The sequence below is a fragment of the Anolis carolinensis genome, unplaced genomic scaffold (genome assembly GCF_035594765.1).
Source record: "Anolis carolinensis isolate JA03-04 unplaced genomic scaffold, rAnoCar3.1.pri scaffold_12, whole genome shotgun sequence".
In the NCBI taxonomy this organism is placed as follows: Eukaryota; Metazoa; Chordata; class Lepidosauria; order Squamata; family Dactyloidae; genus Anolis; species Anolis carolinensis.
This window is the reverse complement of record NW_026943823.1, coordinates 15,422,274-15,443,833: the sequence shown is the minus strand read 5'-3', so window position 1 is coordinate 15,443,833 and position 21,560 is coordinate 15,422,274. Positions and strand designations below refer to the sequence as shown.

General features: G+C 39.6%; 1 protein-coding gene across 1 annotated transcript; it reads left to right on the top strand.

The window, feature by feature from the left end:
• Positions 1-1,107: 1,107 nt before the first annotated feature.
• LOC134294067 (centrin-2-like) lies at positions 1,108-14,966 on the top strand. The gene is made up of 5 exons (XM_062963887.1): positions 1,108-1,818; positions 4,608-4,769; positions 7,144-7,272; positions 10,391-10,528; positions 14,698-14,966. The coding sequence occupies exons 1-5, from the start codon at positions 1,387-1,389 to the stop codon at positions 14,776-14,778; spliced, it is 942 nt and encodes a 313-aa protein (XP_062819957.1). The 5' UTR covers positions 1,108-1,386; the 3' UTR covers positions 14,779-14,966.
• Positions 14,967-21,560: the final 6,594 nt, after the last annotated feature.

Sequence of the window (21,560 nt, the reverse complement as noted above, 5' to 3'; positions counted from 1 at the left end):
GTTCCTGAAGCCAGTGAACCCAAGGAGCTTTGCTGAGTCTGCTAAGATCTTGTGGGGATCAGTGTTGGGTTTCGAGATTGCAAGGCTTCCCTTCGGAGCCTATTCAGGTGGGTCTCCCAATATTTGGACTTTGTATAGGTCAGGGTGGACTAATGTCCAAAAGGCATGACAATATCCATACGTGGTTATCTTAGATAACCAAAATACACAAAATTGAAGCACCTGAAGGTCTACTGGCCTCTTACACAAATGATGTTACAAAATTGGGAGTCTACAGTGTCACTCAGATTAATGGGGTCTCCGCGGGCAGAGGACATTCGTTCCCTTCTTGCCCTTGGGACTAAAAGGTAAGCTCCAGGAGGGAAATGGCTCCTCTTGGGATTCAGAGCTTCCTTTCTCCAAAATGCTTGTTTTTCTAGAGGCAGAAACTTCAGATGGTTTAGAAGCCACTGAAATCCACAAGCATGTGGACAATTTCAATAGAAAGAAGGTGCGAAGATGCAACCACCAAAGACTTGGACAGGAGACCTTTTACTTTTTTCCCCCTTATTCACTTTAGATGGTAACGCAACTTGGTTTATAATATATGCGACAGAGGCTTAGATGTTGGAGGAACAATAAGTTTATTCAGGCACAGAGCTTAGTGGTTACAATGTTGTTTCTCACTTAGAGGCACTTTTATTAACAGTTACAATACTAGAATGAGGTGAGTCAAACTCCCTGAAGTGTCATTTTTACTTAAAGTAGAACGTCTTCCTCTGCTACTTTTAAACCGCAGTCACCCTGTGATATACGATCACAGATTCTCTGTTTCTTACCAGGACACAGACTACATTAAATAAATCACCAAACTTATTTTAAACCCACTCAAAATGAACAACGGAGTCTCCTTGATCCCCTCAACCTAGGATCAATCTTCCCTGTGCCTCATCAGAGCACAGACTGAATCCCTTTTTTAAACTGCACTTCTTCAACAAAATGGCAGTTGGCTCCGTCTACTCCATGGCAACCAGCCTCTGAGTGCTGAGATGCAATAACTAATACTTACCCTTTTAAAACACAAACACAATTACACATAACATCTGTAAACCAAAAATTCATACTTCATTACTGGAGGAATCCATGAAAATGAACAAAATCTGACAGTAAATAAAGTACACTCAGAAGAGGGGGGAATTCCAAACTATCCCAACAAAGAATCCCCCCAAGGAGGGAGCAGCCAGGCTTTGAAGTTGCAAGTCTATTTAGTGCTAATCAAGGTGGCCAATAGCACTTGCCTCAAACAGACAAGGTTTCTTTCTCCCAACCTGGAACTTCCACAGATCTAGAAACCCCACTTGTATAGCTTCCAACAGACCTCATAACCTTTGAGAATGCCTGCCATAGATGTGGGCAAAAAGTCAGGAGAAAATGCTTCTAGAACACCGCCATACAGCCCAGAAAACTCACAACAACCCAGTGATTCCGGCCATGAAAGCCTTCGACTACACATGCAGACCGTTGATCCCTACCCCGCCTTTCCCAAACCTCCATCTTGGCTCCTTCACTAACCACGTGGGTCCAGCCGCTGGTTCCTTCCGTCTTAGGGTCGCCACGCCCACTTCCCTTTTTCAACCAATGAGGGCGCGATGTCTGTTCCGAGGGCCGCCCACTTCGCACAATCCATCCAATGGCTTCCTCGGAGCTGCCTGCGGGAGGGAGGGGATAAGCGGTTGCCACGGCAGCGGTGCCCCTGATCTATCCAATGGCTGCTCCCAGATTTGCGAGGCTCCGCCTTTCTTTCAGTTGTGGCTGGTAGACGGCGGCGGAGGAGGAATGGTAAAAAGGGCGGGGAGGGCAATTCTTGTGATCACTTTATTTGGGTCCCTTTATTGACAGAGCAAAGATGGGAGGCCTTGCAGCTTCAAAGCCTGTCTGCTTCCTGCCTGGGGGAATTCTTTGTTAGGAGGTGTTTAACTGGCCCTAATTGTTCAAAACCAGGCTTTGAAGCTGCAATGCCATTCAGTGCTAATCAAGCTGGCCAAGGGCAACATTCTCACATGGCTCAAGCAAACAAGAGTTCTTTCTCCCACCCTGGACATTATTCCACAGATATATAAACCCCACTTTCCTAGTTTCCAACAGACTTCACAACCTCTGAGGATGCCTGCCATAGATGTGGGTTAAACATCAGGAGAGAATGCTTCCGGAACATACATTTATTTATTTATTTATTTATTACATTTATATCCCGCTCTTCTCACCCCAAAGGGGACTCAGAGCGGCTTACAAATCAAATGAACATACAATATATTATTAGCATAGCACATTATAAGCATTAAATTACTATATTGTACTATGTCATTATATGGTAATAGTATTAGTAATACAGTAGAGTCTCACTTATCCAACATTCGCTTATTCAACGCTCTGGATTATCCAACGCATTTTGTAGTCAATGTTTTCAATACATCATGATATTTTGGTGCTAAATTCGTAAATACAGTAATTACTAAGTAGCATTACTGCCTATTGAACTACTTTTTCTGTCAAATTTGTTGTATAACATGATGTTTTGGTGCTTAATTTGTAAAATCATAACCTAATTTGGTGTTTAATAGACTTTTTCTTAACCCCTCCTTATTATCCAACATTTTCGCTTATCCAACGTTCTGCCGGCCCGTTTATGTTGGATAAGTGAGACTCTACTGTATTACATTTAATATATAATATATAATTAATATTATTATATTGTATTATTAGTAGTATAATATTGTATTCCATTATAATATTATTATCAATATTATATGTATATACAATATATTATATACAATATAACATGGCCATACAGCCCGGAAAACACAGCAACCCAGTGATTCTGGCCATGAAAGCCTTGGACAGTCCTAGTATCTTTTTTTCAAACAGACACTAGAGGCAAGAAGATCAAATACAATACGTTTATTTTGGCCCGAGAAAACTATTGGGTGTGTGACGGGAAAATAGGCCACACGACTGAGATTCAACTCGGGCCTTTTTATACTTGAAGTTTCTAAACATGCATGCACGAGCTGTTTCTCATTCATACTTCTCTGTTTCTTTGTCCTTCTCTTGGCACCTCTTATCTATCTTCCTTCCAGCAATTTCTTTCCTTCCTTCCTTCCTTCTTTCCTTCCTTCCTTCTTTCTTTCCTTCCTTCCTTCCTTCCTTCTTTCCTTCCTTCCTTCCTTCTTTCCTTCTTTCCTTCCTTCTTTCCTTCCTTCCTTCCTTCTTTCCTTCTTTCCTTCCTTCCTTCCTTCTTTCTTTCCTTCCTTCCTTCCTTCCTTCCTTCCTTCTTTCCTTCCTTCCTTCCTTCTTTACTTCCTTCCTTCTTTCCTTCCTTCCTTCCTTCCTTCCTTCCTTCCTTCTTTCCTTCTTTCCTTCCTCCCTCCCTCCCTCCCTCCCCCTAATATCTATCCTCCAGAATCCCCCACTCCCTTATGACCCTGTTCGCTGTGGTTTTTATTTTTATGTCTTTCTCACCCCGAGTTTTAACTTAATGTTCATGTGGTCTGCCCTTGTTTTTATTGTCTCCTTGTTTTATTTTGTAATGGATATTATTTACTGTATTGTTTATTGTATTGTGTTGTGCTGTTCTTTTATATGCTGTTTACATTGTATTGTTTTGGGTGTGTCCCCATGTAAGCCGCCCCGAGTCCCCATTGGGGAGATGGTGGCGGGGTATAAATAAAGTGTTGTTATTATTATTATTATTATTATTATTATTCCTTCCTTCCTTCCTTCTTTCCTTCTTTCTTTCCTTCTTTCCTTCCTTCCTTCCTTCCCTCCTTCCTTCGTTCCTTCCCTCCGTCGTTCTTTCCTTCCGTCTTTCTTTCCATCTTTCCTTCCTTCTTTCCTTCCTTCCTTCCTTCCGTCCGTCTTTCTTTCCTTCCGTCTTTCTTTCCTTCTTTCCTTGCTTCTTTCCTTCCTTCCTTCCTTCCTTCCTTCCTTCCTTCCTTCCTTCCTTCCTTCCTTCTTTTCTTCCTTCCGTCTTTCTTTCTTTTCTTCCTTCCTTCTTTCCTTCCTTCTTTTCTCCCTTCTGTCTTTCTTTCTTTCCTTCCTTCCTTCTTTTCTTCCTTCCGTCTTTCTTTCCTTCTTTCCTTTCCTTTCCCTTCCCTTCCGTCCTTCCTTCCTTCCTTCCTTCCTTCCCTCCCTCCCTCCCTCCCTCCCTTCCTGAACTCACTCTTTTTTTGCTGAACAAAAATACAGGAACTTTACAAATTCCAAGAAATCAAAAGAACAGTGGTATTTACAATGGTCCAACTGATTGCTTCCAGAAGTCCACAGTCATAAACAGTCCTTTCTCAGTCCACATACAGTTCTTCATCCTCCTTTTATCAGCAGCAAACAGGCCTCAAAAATAGCAAGGCCTCTCTCTGAGTACACTGCTCTCTTCACCAGCAGTACTCAGCCAACACTAAAAAAAAACTTGTCCAAACTGGTTCTGCAGCAGCAGAATAGAAACAGTATCAAATCAATCCCCAGTTCTTTGCAGGCTCAGCCAATTGGCTTCATGCACTTCATTTTCCAGTTAACACACAGCGCAGTGCCTTTGCAAACCATGACATTTCTTTCCCCCTCCCCGTTTCTAGGCTTCGTCTAAAGGGGGGAGACTCATCGGAGGGCCCTCCACCCGGAGGAAGAGAATGGGCCCGAAGCTGGAGCTCAGCACTTTGCACAAGCAGCAGATGCGCGACGCCTTTGACCTGCTGGACCTTGGGGGCACTGGGACCATCGATGTCAAGGACCTGAAGGCGAGTCCCTTGGGCAGTCCCTCCCCTCCCTCTCCAAGGCTTAAGGACCACTGTTGGGGCGCACAGCCCTATCCCTCTGTTATGAATACTTTTTGAACCTTAAAAATGTTCTTTCATCCTTTTTCAGTGGGACAGAATAGCAGGTACTTTCAGAGAAAGGAGACACACAGACCCAGTACTGGATTTATCTATATCTATATATATAAAAGAGTGATGGCATCACGGCGACCCACAAAACAACAAAACTACAGGCCCCCCAATCTCGAAATTTGACAACACAACCCATCATCCATGCCTCTAGGTTGATACAACAAAAAGTAAAGAAAAATAAAGTCCTAATTAGAGAGAGAGAAATAATTGTTTTTATCCAATTGCTGCTACTTAGAAGGCTAAACTCCGCCCACTTGGTCTCCTAGCAACCCACTCAGCCCAGTGTTAATAAAAGAATAAAAAAATAAAAAAAATACAAATAATACAATAAAATAATTAAAAACACTAAAAAATTAATACAATAAAATACTATAACAAAATAACTAAAAATAATACAATAAAATAATAAAATATAATAAAAAAGATAAGTTACAATAAGATTAATTTAAAAAATACAAATAACGTCAAATAAAAATTCCACAAGAACTTTTAACCAATACCACCACCACTTTGCCACAGCAACGCGTGGCCGGGCACAGCTAGTAAAAAGGAGTAAAAAACTGGCCGCTGTGAAGGTAGCAACGAAACCACACATCCCAGAACCACGAAACTTGGCAACACAACCCATCATCCTTGCCCCTAGGTTCCGACAACAAAAAGAAAAGAAAAATAAAGTCCTAATTAGAGGAAGAGGAATAATGGTTTTTATCCAATTGCTGACAGTTAGAAGGCTAAGCTCCGCGCAGTGTGTTTTACCAAAGTCATCATTATTACTATCATTACTATTATTATTATTACTGTTATTATTGTTGCTGTGAACCGTGAAAATGAACACAATCTGGCTCCAAGTATTCAAAAACACTACAATCAGAATATATAAAAATTACTCTGGTATAATAAAACACAACAATACAATCTCTAAAATCAGAACATTAAATAAAGAACAACACTCTGAAAACAGGGGAATTCAGTGTATTACCAAAGTCATTGCAGTGTGTATTACCAAAGTCATTATTATTATTATTATTATTATTATTATTATTATTATTATTGTGTTGCTGTGAACCGTGAAAATGAACACAATCTTGCTCCAAGTATTCAAAAACACTACAATCAGAATATATAAAAATTACTCTGGTATAATAAAACACAACAATACAATCTCTAAAATCAGAACATTAAATAAAGAACACTACTCTCAAAACAAAGGAATTCCAGACAGGAAACAATCAGGGCCAGCTAACACCTCCCAACAAAGTATTCCCATCACCAAAGTCTGGCAAATCCTCTGTTTTCTGAGGGCCACAGAAGTAGAAGCACATAAAATATCGCAAAGAACACTACTCTCAAAACAAGGGAATTCCAGACAGGAAACAATCAGGGCCAGCTAACACCTCCCAACAAAAAATTCACTCAGGGAGGAACCAGCCAGGCTTTACAGCTGCAAGGCCATTACGTGCTAATCATTTTGCCTAATTGCAGCATTCATACTTGCCTCCAACATACAAAAAAAAACAAAAACCAACAACCAGAAATATTGTATATTCACAAGCTTTAGGAAATAATATCCCCTGATGGCGCAGCGTGTTAAAGCGCTGAGCTGCTGAACTTGTGGACCGAAAGGTCGCAGGTTTGAATTGGGGGAGTGGAGTGAGCCCCCACTGTTAGCCCCAGCTTCTGCTAACCCAGAAGTTCGAAAACATGCAAATGTGAGTACATGAATACGTACTGCTCTGGCGGGAAGGTAATGGTCCCCAGGTGTTTTGACCTGCAACTCCTAGAAATCCCAGCCAGTTTCCCACCTGTTAGGATTTCTGGGAGTTGAAGGCCAAAACATCTGGGGACCCACAGGCTGAGAACCACTATTGTGATGCTTCAAGTCCCATATTGGGTGAAAGGGTGAATATAAAATACTGGTAAGGAAAAACTAGGGTTGGACTAAGACTCTGGAGACCCAGATGCGAGTCTTCACTTGTGGCATGAAAACCTGCTGGGTGATCCTGGGTGAGGCACACTATCTCAGCCCCAGAAAATCCCATTCACCATAAATCAGAAGGGAGATGATACACTGAAGTAATAATGAACAGTCAATGTTCTTTTCCCCAAAGGACCACCTCCCGAGAGCTGAGGTTCTCCTGAACTCTGCCTCGTGACACAGAAGGGGTCGGTTTCCCTCCCGCCCTTGCCTTTCTGCTGATCCCGGCCTCTTTTTCCTTCCGCAAAGGTGTCCATCAGGGCCCTGGGGTTTGAGCCGTCGAAGGAAGAGCTCCGGAGAATCGCTCTCGATGTGGACAAGGAGGGCTCCGGGAAGGTCGGCTTTGATGCCTTTTACTCTGTGATGACTCGGAAGATGGTAAGCAAGCAGTTTGTTTTCCTTACAAAAGGTATTGTCTATGTATTGTCTGTCCTTGTTAACTGTATAACGGCATTTTATAATCAGCTCAGGGAGATAGAGCAGAATATAAAAAAGTATATCATTACTATTACAGTTGTTATTAAAAAGCTCACTAGGGATGTGGCTGCAATTTAGAGCAGGCCTGCACAACACAAGGTCCAGGGTCCGGAAGTAGTCTGAGGAGGCTTTCCCTCCTCCAAGGACTTTCTGCTTGTGCGTTTTCTTTCTCTGTGCACCAAAGTTACCAAACATGTTACCCTAACATGCTATGCTAATATATATATATATATATATATATATATATATATATGGATACACACATACATATATGCATATATACATTTATACAATATAATTTACAATAATATATAATATTATAGGAGCCCTGGTGGCGAAGTGTGTTTAAGCACTGAGCTGCTGAACTTGCAGACCGAAAGGTCCCAGGTTCAAATCCTGGGAGCGGCGTGAGCGGCCGCTGTTAGCCCCAGCTTCTGCCAACCTAGCAGTTCAAAAACATGCCAATGTGAGTAGATCAATAGGTACCGCTCCGGCGGGAAGGTAACGGCGCTCCATGCAGTCATGCATTATTCTTAATAATATTACATGTAATATAAATATACAATTATAATATTGTATTATTCTTATTGTATTGAATTACATTATAATATTATTATCAAAATTATGTATATACAATATATTATATTATTAGTATAGCATTAGTTGTACAAAGTAGGTGCACCATCTATATATATAAAATGATAAAGTTGCGGGCGAAGTGACTATAACAACAAAACTAAACATCCCAGAAATACGAAATTTGGCAACACAATGCAAAAGGCTTGCCTCCAGGTTACAACAACACAACCACACCACAAAACCACAATCCAGACCCACAACACTCACAACAACGCATCATGCGATAACAACACAACTAAACGCCCCAGAAATACAAAATTTGACAACACAACGCAAAAGCCTTGCCTCCCAGTTGTAAGAACACAACCACAACACAAAACCACAATCCGGAGCCACAAAACTCACATCAACGCATCATGACTATAACAACACAACTAAACGCCCCAGAAATACGAAACTTGGCAACACAACACAAAAGCATTCCCTCCCGATTGTAACAACACAACCACACCACAAAACCACAATCCGGACCCACAAAACTCACAACAATGCATTGTGACTATAACAACACAACTAAACGCCCCAGAAATACAAAACTTGGCACACAACTAAACACCCCAGAAATACAAAACTTGGCAACAAAACACAAAAGCCTTGCCTCTCAGTTATAACAACACAACTACACCACAAAACCACAATCCGGACCCACAAAACTCACAACAACGCATCGTGACTATAACACAACTAAACGCCCCAGAAATACAAAATTTGACCACACAACGCAAAAGCCTTGCCTCCCAGTTGTAAGAACACAACCACAACACAAAACCACAATCCGGACCCACAAAACTCACAACAACGCATCGTGACTATAACAACACAACTAAACGCCCCAGAAATACAAAACTTGGCAACACAACACAAAAGCCTTGCCTCCCGGTTGTAACAACACAACCACACCAGAAAACCACAATCTGGACCCACAAAACTCACAACAACGCATTGTGACTATAACAAATACAAAATTTGACAACACAACTCATCCACCTCCCCAATCCCTACATTCACACTTGGCCTCCAAAAAAACAATTACAATAATAACAATGACAACAACAACAACAATAAGAATCAACACCATCACAGGCAAGAAACAGCCAGGCACTGAGGCTGAGAGGCCAGTCAGTGCTACACTGGGCCTCCAAAAAACAATACAGTAGCATCTAACTTATCCAATCTTCATGACCACTACAACAACAACAATAATAAACACCTACACAGGCAAAACAAAAAAAAAAGACTATTGTACCACAATAAAAATATAAACCGCACTCAGCAGAATCAGACATTACAATTAACAACAAACCAAAGACAACAGGGATCTCAAGCAATTATCAATCAACACAAAAATTGAAGAAAGTAACAGACTTCAAATACTACGACTAATGTGAGTATAAAGAAGGGTGGAGGTCACAGCATCAATACAACCTAATGTAGACTGACCAACACCACCAGACTAAGCCACAGCAACGCGTGGCCGGGCACAGCTAGTAAAACTATAATATTAAAGAGCTGGAAGGGTCTCCTAGAGCTATCCAGGAGCCCCCGGTGGCATAGTGGGTTAAAGCCTCGTGACTTGAAGGTTGGGTTGCTGATCTGCAAGCTGCCAGGTTCGAATCCCACCCAGGGAGAGAGCGGATGAGCTCCCTCTATCAGCTCCAGCTCCATGCGGGGACATGAGAGAAGCCTCCCACAAGGATGATAAAACATTAAAACATCTGGGTGTCCCCCGGGCAACGTCCTTGCAGACTGCCAATTCTCTCACACCAGAAGCGACTTGCAGTTTCTCAAGTCGCTCCTAACACGAAAAAAAAAATCCAGCTGAACTTCTCATGCAATGCTAGAAATCCCACTAGATTAAGGGCAACTTCCCATGAAGAAAACCAACCAAAAGCTCATAGGTCAGAGATGACTTGAAGGCATTATAGTGCTAGCATGCCATTTCACTGGTGCCATGCTGCATTATCGCTCTCTATTTGAAACAAGGCAGGAGAAAGGGACTTATGCTTCCAATTTGTCCCAGAAATAAAAAGAAAGGCTGTAGCTGGTGTCTGAATGTCCAAAATAATAGTTTGAAGTGTCATTTCTATTTTTAAAAGAATCCCAAGAACCACAGCAGCGAATGCCACATTTGCTCTGTCTGGAGGAGCCTGTGTTGAAAAAAAAAAGTCTCAATTGGATATGTTTGCATGCTCAGCCTGGCAACTGAGGCTGAGCCTTTTCTCAGGGCTTCTTAGGGGTGGACTTTATGGGAGGTGACACTGGGATGTACGCCTCTTGGGACTCCATTGAATGTTGAGGGGACCGCCTTTCTTGGGGACTGAATGCAAGGGCTCCTCTTCTTCTTGTTTTCCGGAGCAACGCTTCTGACCCTTTTTTCCAGTGCGAGACCGATTCGGATGAGGAGATCCTCAAGTCCTTCCAGCTCTTTGAGGACCCAGAGAGTGGCAAGATCTCCTTCAAGGGCCTCAAGCGCATCGCCGATGAGATCGGGGCAGAGCTGACCGACGAGGAGCTCCAGGCAAGTTCATACAATGAACGTAAAAAGGATAGTATGGTATGTAATGTGTGAGTACTATGTTAGTAATATAATATTTCTTCTATATAAACAACTTTTAGTGGCACTTGTTATGCAAGCTGCCAAAGAAGGGGATTATGGTATCGTATTAATATCTATCAAAATTGTATTTGATTAGAAACAGTGGTAGATCATAGCCCTCTAGAATCTCTTACATTTACTGATAGTATATATTACAATGAATGTTTTACTTTAGGTATCCACTACCTGTATTTACTTTGACTACATTAGTATGATTCTTAACATAAATGGAATACACTCAGCAACACTTACACAGGTATTCTGGAAAAACTATTCCTCTTTACTTCGATTCAACGCTGCGACAACTATTTTGATTGTTATTAAGTCAATAATAAGACTTTGTCTGGTTTTGATTTTTATTTGACAGAACTAACACAAACTATAAAGAGGAATAGTTTTTCCAGAATACCTGTGTAAGTGTTGCTGAGTGTATTCCATTTATGTTAAGAATCATACTAATGTAGTCAAAGTAAATACAGGTAGTGGATACCTAAAGTAAAATATTCATTGTAATATATACTATCAGTAAATGTAAGAGATTCTAGAGGGCTATGATCTACCACTGTTTCTAATCAAATCCAATTTTGATAGATATTAATAAGATACCATAATCCCCTTCTTTGGCAGCTTGTATAACAAGTGCCACTAAAAGTTGTTTATATAGAAGAAATATTACATTACTAACATAGTACTCACACATTACATACCATACTATCCTTTTAACGTTCATTGTAGTCTATAGACATCTGTGTTTTTGAGTTAATATTGCCTGTATCCAGGCAAGTTCATACCTGGCAGAGTAAAACAAACACCACCAGGGTGTTCACCCTTCCCTATGCAATCCAATATATATCTTTGACTGGCTAGACATGAAAAATGTTCCGGTTCCAATTTACAAACATATTCAACTGAAGAAAAACCTACAAAACCTCTCTAGTTTGTGACTTAGGGACTGCCTGTACAATGCTGAGGAGAGGGGTTATCTGGGGGTGTGGCAGGGTGGGGCCTTAGGGCCGTGTTCAGCTCATAGTCAGAGGCGGTTCAACCGCGAGGCGAACCTGTGGCACCATTCTCTGGGGGTGCAGTTGAGGCACTCCTGGGTGCGCGCGCATGTGTGCATGCGTGCACATGCACCCCTATCCTCTCAGCTTCGGTCTGGGCCAGCTCGGCAGGCTGAAGCCAAGCGGGCCCAGGCTGAAGCCAAGAGGAGGCAGGGGTGCGCACGCATGCATGCATGCACGCACACCCGGGCATGTACCACCTGCCTCCTCTTGGCTTTGGTCTGGGCCCGCTCAGCATGCCGAAGCCGAGCAGGCCCAGACCAAAGCCGAGAGGAGGCGGGGGTGCACACACATGCGGGGCCAGGCCCACACCTATGGCAGGCATCCTCAGAGGTTGTGAGGTCTGTTAGAAGCTAGGTAAGTGGGGTTTATATATCTGTGGACAGTCCAGGGTGGGAGAAAGAGCTCTTGTCTGTTTGAGGCTAGTGTGAATGTTGCAATTGGCCACCTTTATATATATATATATATATATATATATATATATATATATATATATATACTAGCTGTGCCCGGCCACACGTTGCTGTGGCGTTGTCTGGTGGTGTTGGTGAGAAATTGTTGCGGTAGTGGTGGATGGCCATCTGTCAGAAGTGCTTGGATTGTGTCCTCCTGCATGGTAGAAGGAAGTTGATCTGGATGATCCTTAGGGGTCACTCCAAACCTTAGGATTGTATGATGATGATATTATTATTATTATTATTATTATTATTATTATTATTATTATTATTATTATTATTATTAGTACAGTAGAGTCTCACTTATCCAAGCCTCGCTTATCCAAGCCTCTGGATTATCCAAGCCATTTTTGTAGTCAATATTTTCAATATATCGTGATATTTTGGTGCTAAATTCGTAAATACAGTAATTACAACATAACATTACTGCGTATTGAACTACTTTTTCTGTCAAACATGTTTTGGTGCTTAATTTGTAAAATCATAACCTAATTTGATGTTCAATAGGCTTTTCCTTAATCCCTCCTTATTATCCAAGATATTCGCTTATCCAAGCTTCTGCTGGCCCGTTTAGCTTGGATAAGTGAGACTCTACTGTATTAGTATTGAGAGGCTGGGTGACCGTCTGTTGGGAGTGCTTGGCTTGTGTCCTGCATGGCAGAATTGGGTTATACAATTTGTTGTATAACATGATGTTTGGTGCTTAATTTGTATAATCATTACCTAATTTGATGTTTAATAGGCTTTTTCTGAATCCCTTCTTATTATCCAACATATTCACTTATCCAACGTTCTGCCGGCCTGTTTATGTTGGATAAGTGAGACTCTACTGTATATTTATAATCTTATATTATCTGCTTAGAACTGGATTATATGAGGCCCCTTCTTCACAGCTGTATAAAATGCACACTGAAGTGGATTATATGGCAGTGTGGAGTCAAGATAATCCAGTGCAAAGCAGATAATATAAGATTATAAATGGGTTATATAGCTGTGTGGAAGGGCCTTGAGTCTACACTGCCATATAATCCAGTGAAAATTAGATAATCTGTGGAAGAAGTCTAAGTGAGGCCTAAATCGGCCTGTCCCCTAACTGAAAGGGACAGTTGCTAGGCAACCAAGTGGGCAGAGATTAGCCCTCTAAACTGGCAGCAATTGGATAAAAAAATTATTGCTCTCCCTCTAATTAGGACTTTATTTTTCTTTTCTTTTTGTTGTATCAACCTTGAGGCGTGGATGATGGGTTGTGTTGTCAAATTTTGAGGTTGGGGGGCCTGTACTTTTGTTGTTTTGTGAATCGCCGTGATGCCATCACTCTTTTATATATATAGATATATAATTTTTATTAAACAAGAAAAGAATATTTTCAATACATAAAAAGTGGGGGAACAATATAAAATATAGAAAAGCAGGAAAGAAAAGAAGAAAGTAAAAGAGACGAAAAAAATAGAAGATCTTTATACATGAAAGTGTGGGAACAATAAGTGTATAGGAAAGTATGAAATACAATTAAAAAAAAAGGCACCATACACACAGTCCAGAAAGGGGTATTCAATTACTTCCGCTCTTTCTACTCAACTTATTAAAGTCAATATAGAAACTAAATGTAACTTCTTTCCCCCTTACGTCTTTAATCTTTCTTGAGATAATTTTCTAAAAGTGACCAGTCTGTCCTTTTCAATCCGCTGCCGCTATTTTCTTTTAGTAAGAATGTTAACTTGGCAATGTCTTTTATATCCATAATTTTGATAATCCAGTCTTTCAATTCAGGAGTGGTATCCAACTTCCACCTTTTTGCAAAGACTATTCTCGCTGCTGTTGTTAAAAAAGTAAATAATTTGTCCAAATTTCTATCTGCAAATAATCCCAAATCAAACATACCCAATAAATAGTATTCCGGTTTCATTGGGAAAGATTTTTTGAGGATTTTTTGACATTCAGCATGGATAATTTTCCAAAATCTGCTGTATTTTTTACATATCCACCATAAATGGAAGAATGTACTTTCATTTGTCTTACATTTCCAACATTTATTGTCCATGTTTTGGTACATTCTTCCCAATTTTGCTGGGGTCATATACCAGCGGTGCAACATTTTCAGATAGTTTTCTTCTAAGTCTGATGCATATGTATACTTTATTTTCCTCAACCAAATTTCTTCCCATTCGTGAATTTGTATTGGTTTTCCAATATTTCTTGCCCACTTTGTCACTGAATTTGTAATTTGTTCTGTTTCGCAATTGGCCACCTTGATTAGTATTTAATGGCCTTGCAGATTCAAAGCCTGGCTGCTTCCTCCCTGGGGGCATCCTTGGTTGGCAGGTGTTAGCTGGCCCTGATTGTTTCCTGTCTGGATTTCCCCTGTTTTCAGTGTGTTGTTTTTTATTTAGGCTTTTCCTTAATCCCTCCTTATTCTCCAACATTTTTGCTTATCCAACGCTTTTATTTTTCAGTGATGGGTTTGGGGGGGGGGGCACCAAAATTCTGTTCGCCTACACTTGAAAATTACCTTGGGCCGACCCTGCTCATAGTCCAGCTCCATAGTTAGAGTTCCCTTCTCTTTTGGGCTCCTCAGGAGATGATCGATGAAGCCGACTTGGACAAGGACGGACTGGTCAGTGAACAGGAGTTTCTGAGGATCATGAAGAGGACCTGAGCGCCCCTCTCGGTCCCCAAGAGGCCCTTGGCTGCTTCCATCTGCCCTGATTCTTTAAAGAGGTCAAGGAGGAGGACTGAGACTTTATTCAAAATACCACAATGATGGGAGGAGAAAAGGTGCGAAGCTCCACTGGCGTTTTCAGGTCTTTTGCTGCAGTAACATTAAAAGTGCTTTCTGTTCTTCCAGAGTGGTTTCGCTGCGGGGATTTATTGTGCTCAAACACATTTTCCTCCTCAAGCAAAGGTTAAAACCACAACGCAATGCTTTTGCCCCTTCTTTGGATCTTAATGGTGTAGTACCTACCGTATATACTCGAGTATAAGCCGACCCGAATATAAGCCGAGGCACCTAATTTTACCACAAAAACACTGGGAAAACATTGATTCAAGTATAAGCTGAGGGTGGGAGATTTCAGAAATAAAAATAGATACCAATGAAATTACATTAATTGAGGTATCAGTAGGTTAAATGTTTTTAAATATTTATATAAAGCTCAAATTAAAGTTAAGACTGTCCGACTCTGATCAAATCATCTCATCTTCTTCAATGTAAATGAGCTTATGTATCCTTTTAATAATAATAGAGTAAAATAATACATGTAATAATAATAATAATAATAATAAATACAGGAAAATAATACATGTAATAGCAAATAGAGTAAAATAATAAATGTAATAATAATAATAATAATAATAATAATAATATCAGAATGAAATAATAAATGTATTAATAATAATAAAAATAGAGTAAAATAAATGTAATAGTAGCAACAATAATAGAGAAAAATAATAAATGTAATACAGTAGAGTCTCACTCATCCAAGCCTCGCTTATCCAAGCCTCTGGATAATCCAAGCCATTCTTGTAGTCAATGTTTTCAATATATCGTGATATTTTGGTGCTAAATTCGTAAATACAGTAATTACAACATAACATTACTGCGTATTGAACTACTTTTTCTGTCAAATTTGTTGTATAACATGATGTTTTGGTGCTTAATTTGTAAAATCATAACCTAATTTGATGTTCAATAGGCTTTTCCTTAATCCCTCCTTATTATCCAAGATATTCGCTTATCCAAGCTTCTGCTGGCCCGTTTAGCTTGGATAAGTGAGACTCTACTGTATTAGTATTGAGAGGCTGGGTGACCGTCTGTTGGGAGTGCTTGGCTTGTGTCCTGCATGGCAGAATTGGGTTATACAATTTGTTGTATAACATGATGTTTGGTGCTTAATTTGTATAATCATTACCTAATTTGATGTTTAATAGGCTTTTTCTGAATCCCTTCTTATTATCCAACATATTCACTTATCCAACGTTCTGCCGGCCTGTTTATGTTGGATAAGTGAGACTCTACTGTATATTTATAATCTTATATTATCTGCTTAGAACTGGATTATATGAGGCCCCTTCTTCACAGCTGTATAAAATGCACACTGAAGTGGATTATATGGCAGTGTGGAGTCAAGATAATCCAGTGCAAAGCAGATAATATAAGATTATAAATGGGTTATATAGCTGTGTGGAAGGGCCTTGAGTCTACACTGCCATATAATCCAGTGAAAATTAGATAATCTGTGGAAGAAGTCTAAGTGAGGCCTAAATCGGCCTGTCCCCTAACTGAAAGGGACAGTTGCTAGGCAACCAAGTGGGCAGAGATTAGCCCTCTAAACTGGCAGCAATTGGATAAAAAAATTATTGCTCTCCCTCTAATTAGGACTTTATTTTTCTTTTCTTTTTGTTGTATCAACCTTGAGGCGTGGATGATGGGTTGTGTTGTCAAATTTTGAGGTTGGGGGGCCTGTACTTTTGTTGTTTTGTGAATCGCCGTGATGCCATCACTCTTTTATATATATAGATATATAATTTTTATTAAACAAGAAAAGAATATTTTCAATACATAAAAAGTGGGGGAACAATATAAAATATAGAAAAGCAGGAAAGAAAAGAAGAAAGTAAAAGAGACGAAAAAAATAGAAGATCTTTATACATGAAAGTGTGGGAACAATAAGTGTATAGGAAAGTATGAAATACAATTAAAAAAAAAGGCACCATACACACAGTCCAGAAAGGGGTATTAAATTACTTCCGCTCTTTCTACTCAACTTATTAAAGTCAATATAGAAACTAAATGTAACTTCTTTCCCCCTTACGTCTTTAATCTTTCTTGAGATAATTTTCTAAAAGTGACCAGTCTGTCCTTTTCAATCCGCTGCCGCTATTTTCTTTTAGTAAGAATGTTAACTTGGCAATGTCTTTTATATCCATAATTTTGATAATCCAGTCTTTCAATTCAGGAGTGGTATCCAACTTCCACCTTTTTGCAAAGACTATTCTCGCTGCTGTTGTTAAAAAAGTAAATAATTTGTCCAAATTTCTATCTGCAAATAATCCCAAATCAAACATACCCAATAAATAGTATTCCGGTTTCATTGGGAAAGATTTTTTGAGGATTTTTTGACATTCAGCATGGATAATTTTCCAAAATCTGCTGTATTTTTTACATATCCACCATAAATGGAAGAATGTACTTTCATTTGTCTTACATTTCCAACATTTATTGTCCATGTTTTGGTACATTCTTCCCAATTTTGCTGGGGTCATATACCAGCGGTGCAACATTTTCAGATAGTTTTCTTCTAAGTCTGATGCATATGTATACTTTATTTTCCTCAACCAAATTTCTTCCCATTCGTGAATTTGTATTGGTTTTCCAATATTTCTTGCCCACTTTGTCACTGAATTTGTAATTTGTTCTGTTTCGCAATTGGCCACCTTGATTAGTATTTAATGGCCTTGCAGATTCAAAGCCTGGCTGCTTCCTCCCTGGGGGCATCCTTGGTTGGCAGGTGTTAGCTGGCCCTGATTGTTTCCTGTCTGGATTTCCCCTGTTTTCAGTGTGTTGTTTTTTATTTAGGCTTTTCCTTAATCCCTCCTTATTCTCCAACATTTTTGCTTATCCAACGCTTTTATTTTTCAGTGATGGGTTTGGGGGGGGGGGGGCACCAAAATTCTGTTCGCCTACACTTGAAAATTACCTTGGGCCGACCCTGCTCATAGTCCAGCTCCATAGTTAGAGTTCCCTTCTCTTTTGGGCTCCTCAGGAGATGATCGATGAAGCCGACTTGGACAAGGACGGACTGGTCAGTGAACAGGAGTTTCTGAGGATCATGAAGAGGACCTGAGCGCCCCTCTCGGTCCCCAAGAGGCCCTTGGCTGCTTCCATCTGCCCTGATTCTTTAAAGAGGTCAAGGAGGAGGACTGAGACTTTATTCAAAATACCACAATGATGGGAGGAGAAAAGGTGCGAAGCTCCACTGGCGTTTTCAGGTCTTTTGCTGCAGTAACATTAAAAGTGCTTTCTGTTCTTCCAGAGTGGTTTCGCTGCGGGGATTTATTGTGCTCAAACACATTTTCCTCCTCAAGCAAAGGTTAAAACCACAACGCAATGCTTTTGCCCCTTCTTTGGATCTTAATGGTGTAGTACCTACCGTATATACTCGAGTATAAGCCGACCCGAATATAAGCCGAGGCACCTAATTTTACCACAAAAACACTGGGAAAACATTGATTCAAGTATAAGCTGAGGGTGGGAGATTTCAGAAATAAAAATAGATACCAATGAAATTACATTAATTGAGGTATCAGTAGGTTAAATGTTTTTAAATATTTATATAAAGCTCAAATTAAAGTTAAGACTGTCCGACTCTGATCAAATCATCTCATCTTCTTCAATGTAAATGAGCTTATGTATCCTTTTAATAATAATAGAGTAAAATAATACATGTAATAATAATAATAATAATAATAAATACAGGAAAATAATACATGTAATAGCAAATAGAGTAAAATAATAAATGTAATAATAATAATAATAATAATAATAATAATAATAATAATAATAATATCAGAATGAAATAATAAATGTATTAATAATAATAAAAATAGAGTAAAATAAATGTAATAGTAGCAACAATAATAGAGAAAAATAATAAATGTAATACAGTAGAGTCTCACTCATCCAAGCCTCGCTTATCCAAGCCTCTGGATAATCCAAGCCATTCTTGTAGTCAATGTTTTCAATATATCGTGATATTTTGGTGCTAAATTCGTAAATACAGTAATTACAACATAACATTACTGCGTATTGAACTACTTTTTCTGTCAAACATGTTTTGGTGCTTAATTTGTAAAATCATAACCTAATTTGATGTTCAATAGGCTTTTCCTTAATCCCTCCTTATTATCCAAGATATTCGCTTATCCAAGCTTCTGCTGGCCCGTTTAGCTTGGATAAGTGAGACTCTACTGTATTAGTATTGAGAGGCTGGGTGACCGTCTGTTGGGAGTGCTTGGCTTGTGTCCTGCATGGCAGAATTGGGTTATACAATTTGTTGTATAACATGATGTTTGGTGCTTAATTTGTATAATCATTACCTAATTTGATGTTTAATAGGCTTTTTCTGAATCCCTTCTTATTATCCAACATATTCACTTATCCAACGTTCTGCCGGCCTGTTTATGTTGGATAAGTGAGACTCTACTGTATATTTATAATCTTATATTATCTGCTTAGAACTGGATTATATGAGGCCCCTTCTTCACAGCTGTATAAAATGCACACTGAAGTGGATTATATGGCAGTGTGGAGTCAAGATAATCCAGTGCAAAGCAGATAATATAAGATTATAAATGGGTTATATAGCTGTGTGGAAGGGCCTTGAGTCTACACTGCCATATAATCCAGTGAAAATTAGATAATCTGTGGAAGAAGTCTAAGTGAGGCCTAAATCGGCCTGTCCCCTAACTGAAAGGGACAGTTGCTAGGCAACCAAGTGGGCAGAGATTAGCCCTCTAAACTGGCAGCAATTGGATAAAAAAATTATTGCTCTCCCTCTAATTAGGACTTTATTTTTCTTTTCTTTTTGTTGTATCAACCTTGAGGCGTGGATGATGGGTTGTGTTGTCAAATTTTGAGGTTGGGGGGCCTGTACTTTTGTTGTTTTGTGAATCGCCGTGATGCCATCACTCTTTTATATATATAGATATATAATTTTTATTAAACAAGAAAAGAATATTTTCAATACATAAAAAGTGGGGGAACAATATAAAATATAGAAAAGCAGGAAAGAAAAGAAGAAAGTAAAAGAGACGAAAAAAATAGAAGATCTTTATACATGAAAGTGTGGGAACAATAAGTGTATAGGAAAGTATGAAATACAATTTAAAAAAAAGGCACCATACACACAGTCTAGAAAGGGGTATTCAATTACTTCCGCTCTTTCTACTCAACTTATTAAAGTCAATATAGAAACTAAATGTAACTTCTTTCCCCCTTACGTCTTTAATCTTTCTTGAGATAATTTTCTAAAAGTGACCAGTCTGTCCTTTTCAATCCGCTGCCGCTATTTTCTTTTAGTAAGAATGTTAACTTGGCAATGTCTTTTATATCCATAATTTTGATAATCCAGTCTTTCAATTCAGGAGTGGTATCCAACTTCCACCTTTTTGCAAAGACTATTCTCGCTGCTGTTGTTAAAAAAGTAAATAATTTGTCCAAATTCTATCTGCAAATAATCCCAAATCAAACATACCCAATAAATAGTATTCCGGTTTCATTGGGAAAGATTTTTTGAGGATTTTTTGACATTCAGCATGGATAATTTTCCAAAATCTGCTGTATTTTTTACATATCCACCATAAATGGAAGAATGTACTTTCATTTGTCTTACATTTCCAACATTTATTGTCCATGTTTTGGTACATTCTTCCCAATTTTGCTGGGGTCATATACCAGCGGTGCAACATTTTCAGATAGTTTTCTTCTAAGTCTGATGCATATGTATACTTTATTTTCCTCAACCAAATTTCTTCCCATTCGTGAATTTGTATTGGTTTTCCAATATTTCTTGCCCACTTTGTCACTGAATTTGTAATTTGTTCTGTTTCGCAATTGGCCACCTTGATTAGTATTTAATGGCCTTGCAGATTCAAAGCCTGGCTGCTTCCTCCCTGGGGGCATCCTTGGTTGGCAGGTGTTAGCTGGCCCTGATTGTTTCCTGTCTGGATTTCCCCTGTTTTCAGTGTGTTGTTTTTTATTTAGGCTTTTCCTTAATCCCTCCTTATTCTCCAACATTTTTGCTTATCCAACGCTTTTATTTTTCAGTGATGGGTTTGGGGGGGGGGGGGCACCAAAATTCTGTTCGCCTACACTTGAAAATTACCTTGGGCCGACCCTGCTCATAGTCCAGCTCCATAGTTAGAGTTCCCTTCTCTTTTGGGCTCCTCAGGAGATGATCGATGAAGCCGACTTGGACAAGGACGGACTGGTCAGTGAACAGGAGTTTCTGAGGATCATGAAGAGGACCTGAGCGCCCCTCTCGGTCCCCAAGAGGCCCTTGGCTGCTTCCATCTGCCCTGATTCTTTAAAGAGGTCAAGGAGGAGGACTGAGACTTTATTCAAAATACCACAATGATGGGAGGAGAAAAGGTGCGAAGCTCCACTGGCGTTTTCAGGTCTTTTGCTGCAGTAACATTAAAAGTGCTTTCTGTTCTTCCAGAGTGGTTTCGCTGCGGGGATTTATTGTGCTCAAACACATTTTCCTCCTCAAGCAAAGGTTAAAACCACAACGCAATGCTTTTGCCCCTTCTTTGGATCTTAATGGTGTAGTACCTACCGTATATACTCGAGTATAAGCCGACCCGAATATAAGCCGAGGCACCTAATTTTACCACAAAAACACTGGGAAAACATTGATTCAAGTATAAGCTGAGGGTGGG

Excerpts from the sequence above, each read along its gene's own strand:
- LOC134294067 (XM_062963887.1), top strand. The coding sequence starts at position 1,387 with ATGTGGGCAAAAAGTCAGGAGAAAATGCTTCTAGAACACCGCCATACA. Across the intron at positions 1,819-4,607 it reads ACGGCGGCGGAGGAGGAATG|GCTTCGTCTAAAGGGGGGAG; the intron begins GTAAAAAGGGCG and ends CCCCGTTTCTAG. Across the intron at positions 7,273-10,390 it reads CTGTGATGACTCGGAAGATG|TGCGAGACCGATTCGGATGA; the intron begins GTAAGCAAGCAG and ends CCTTTTTTCCAG.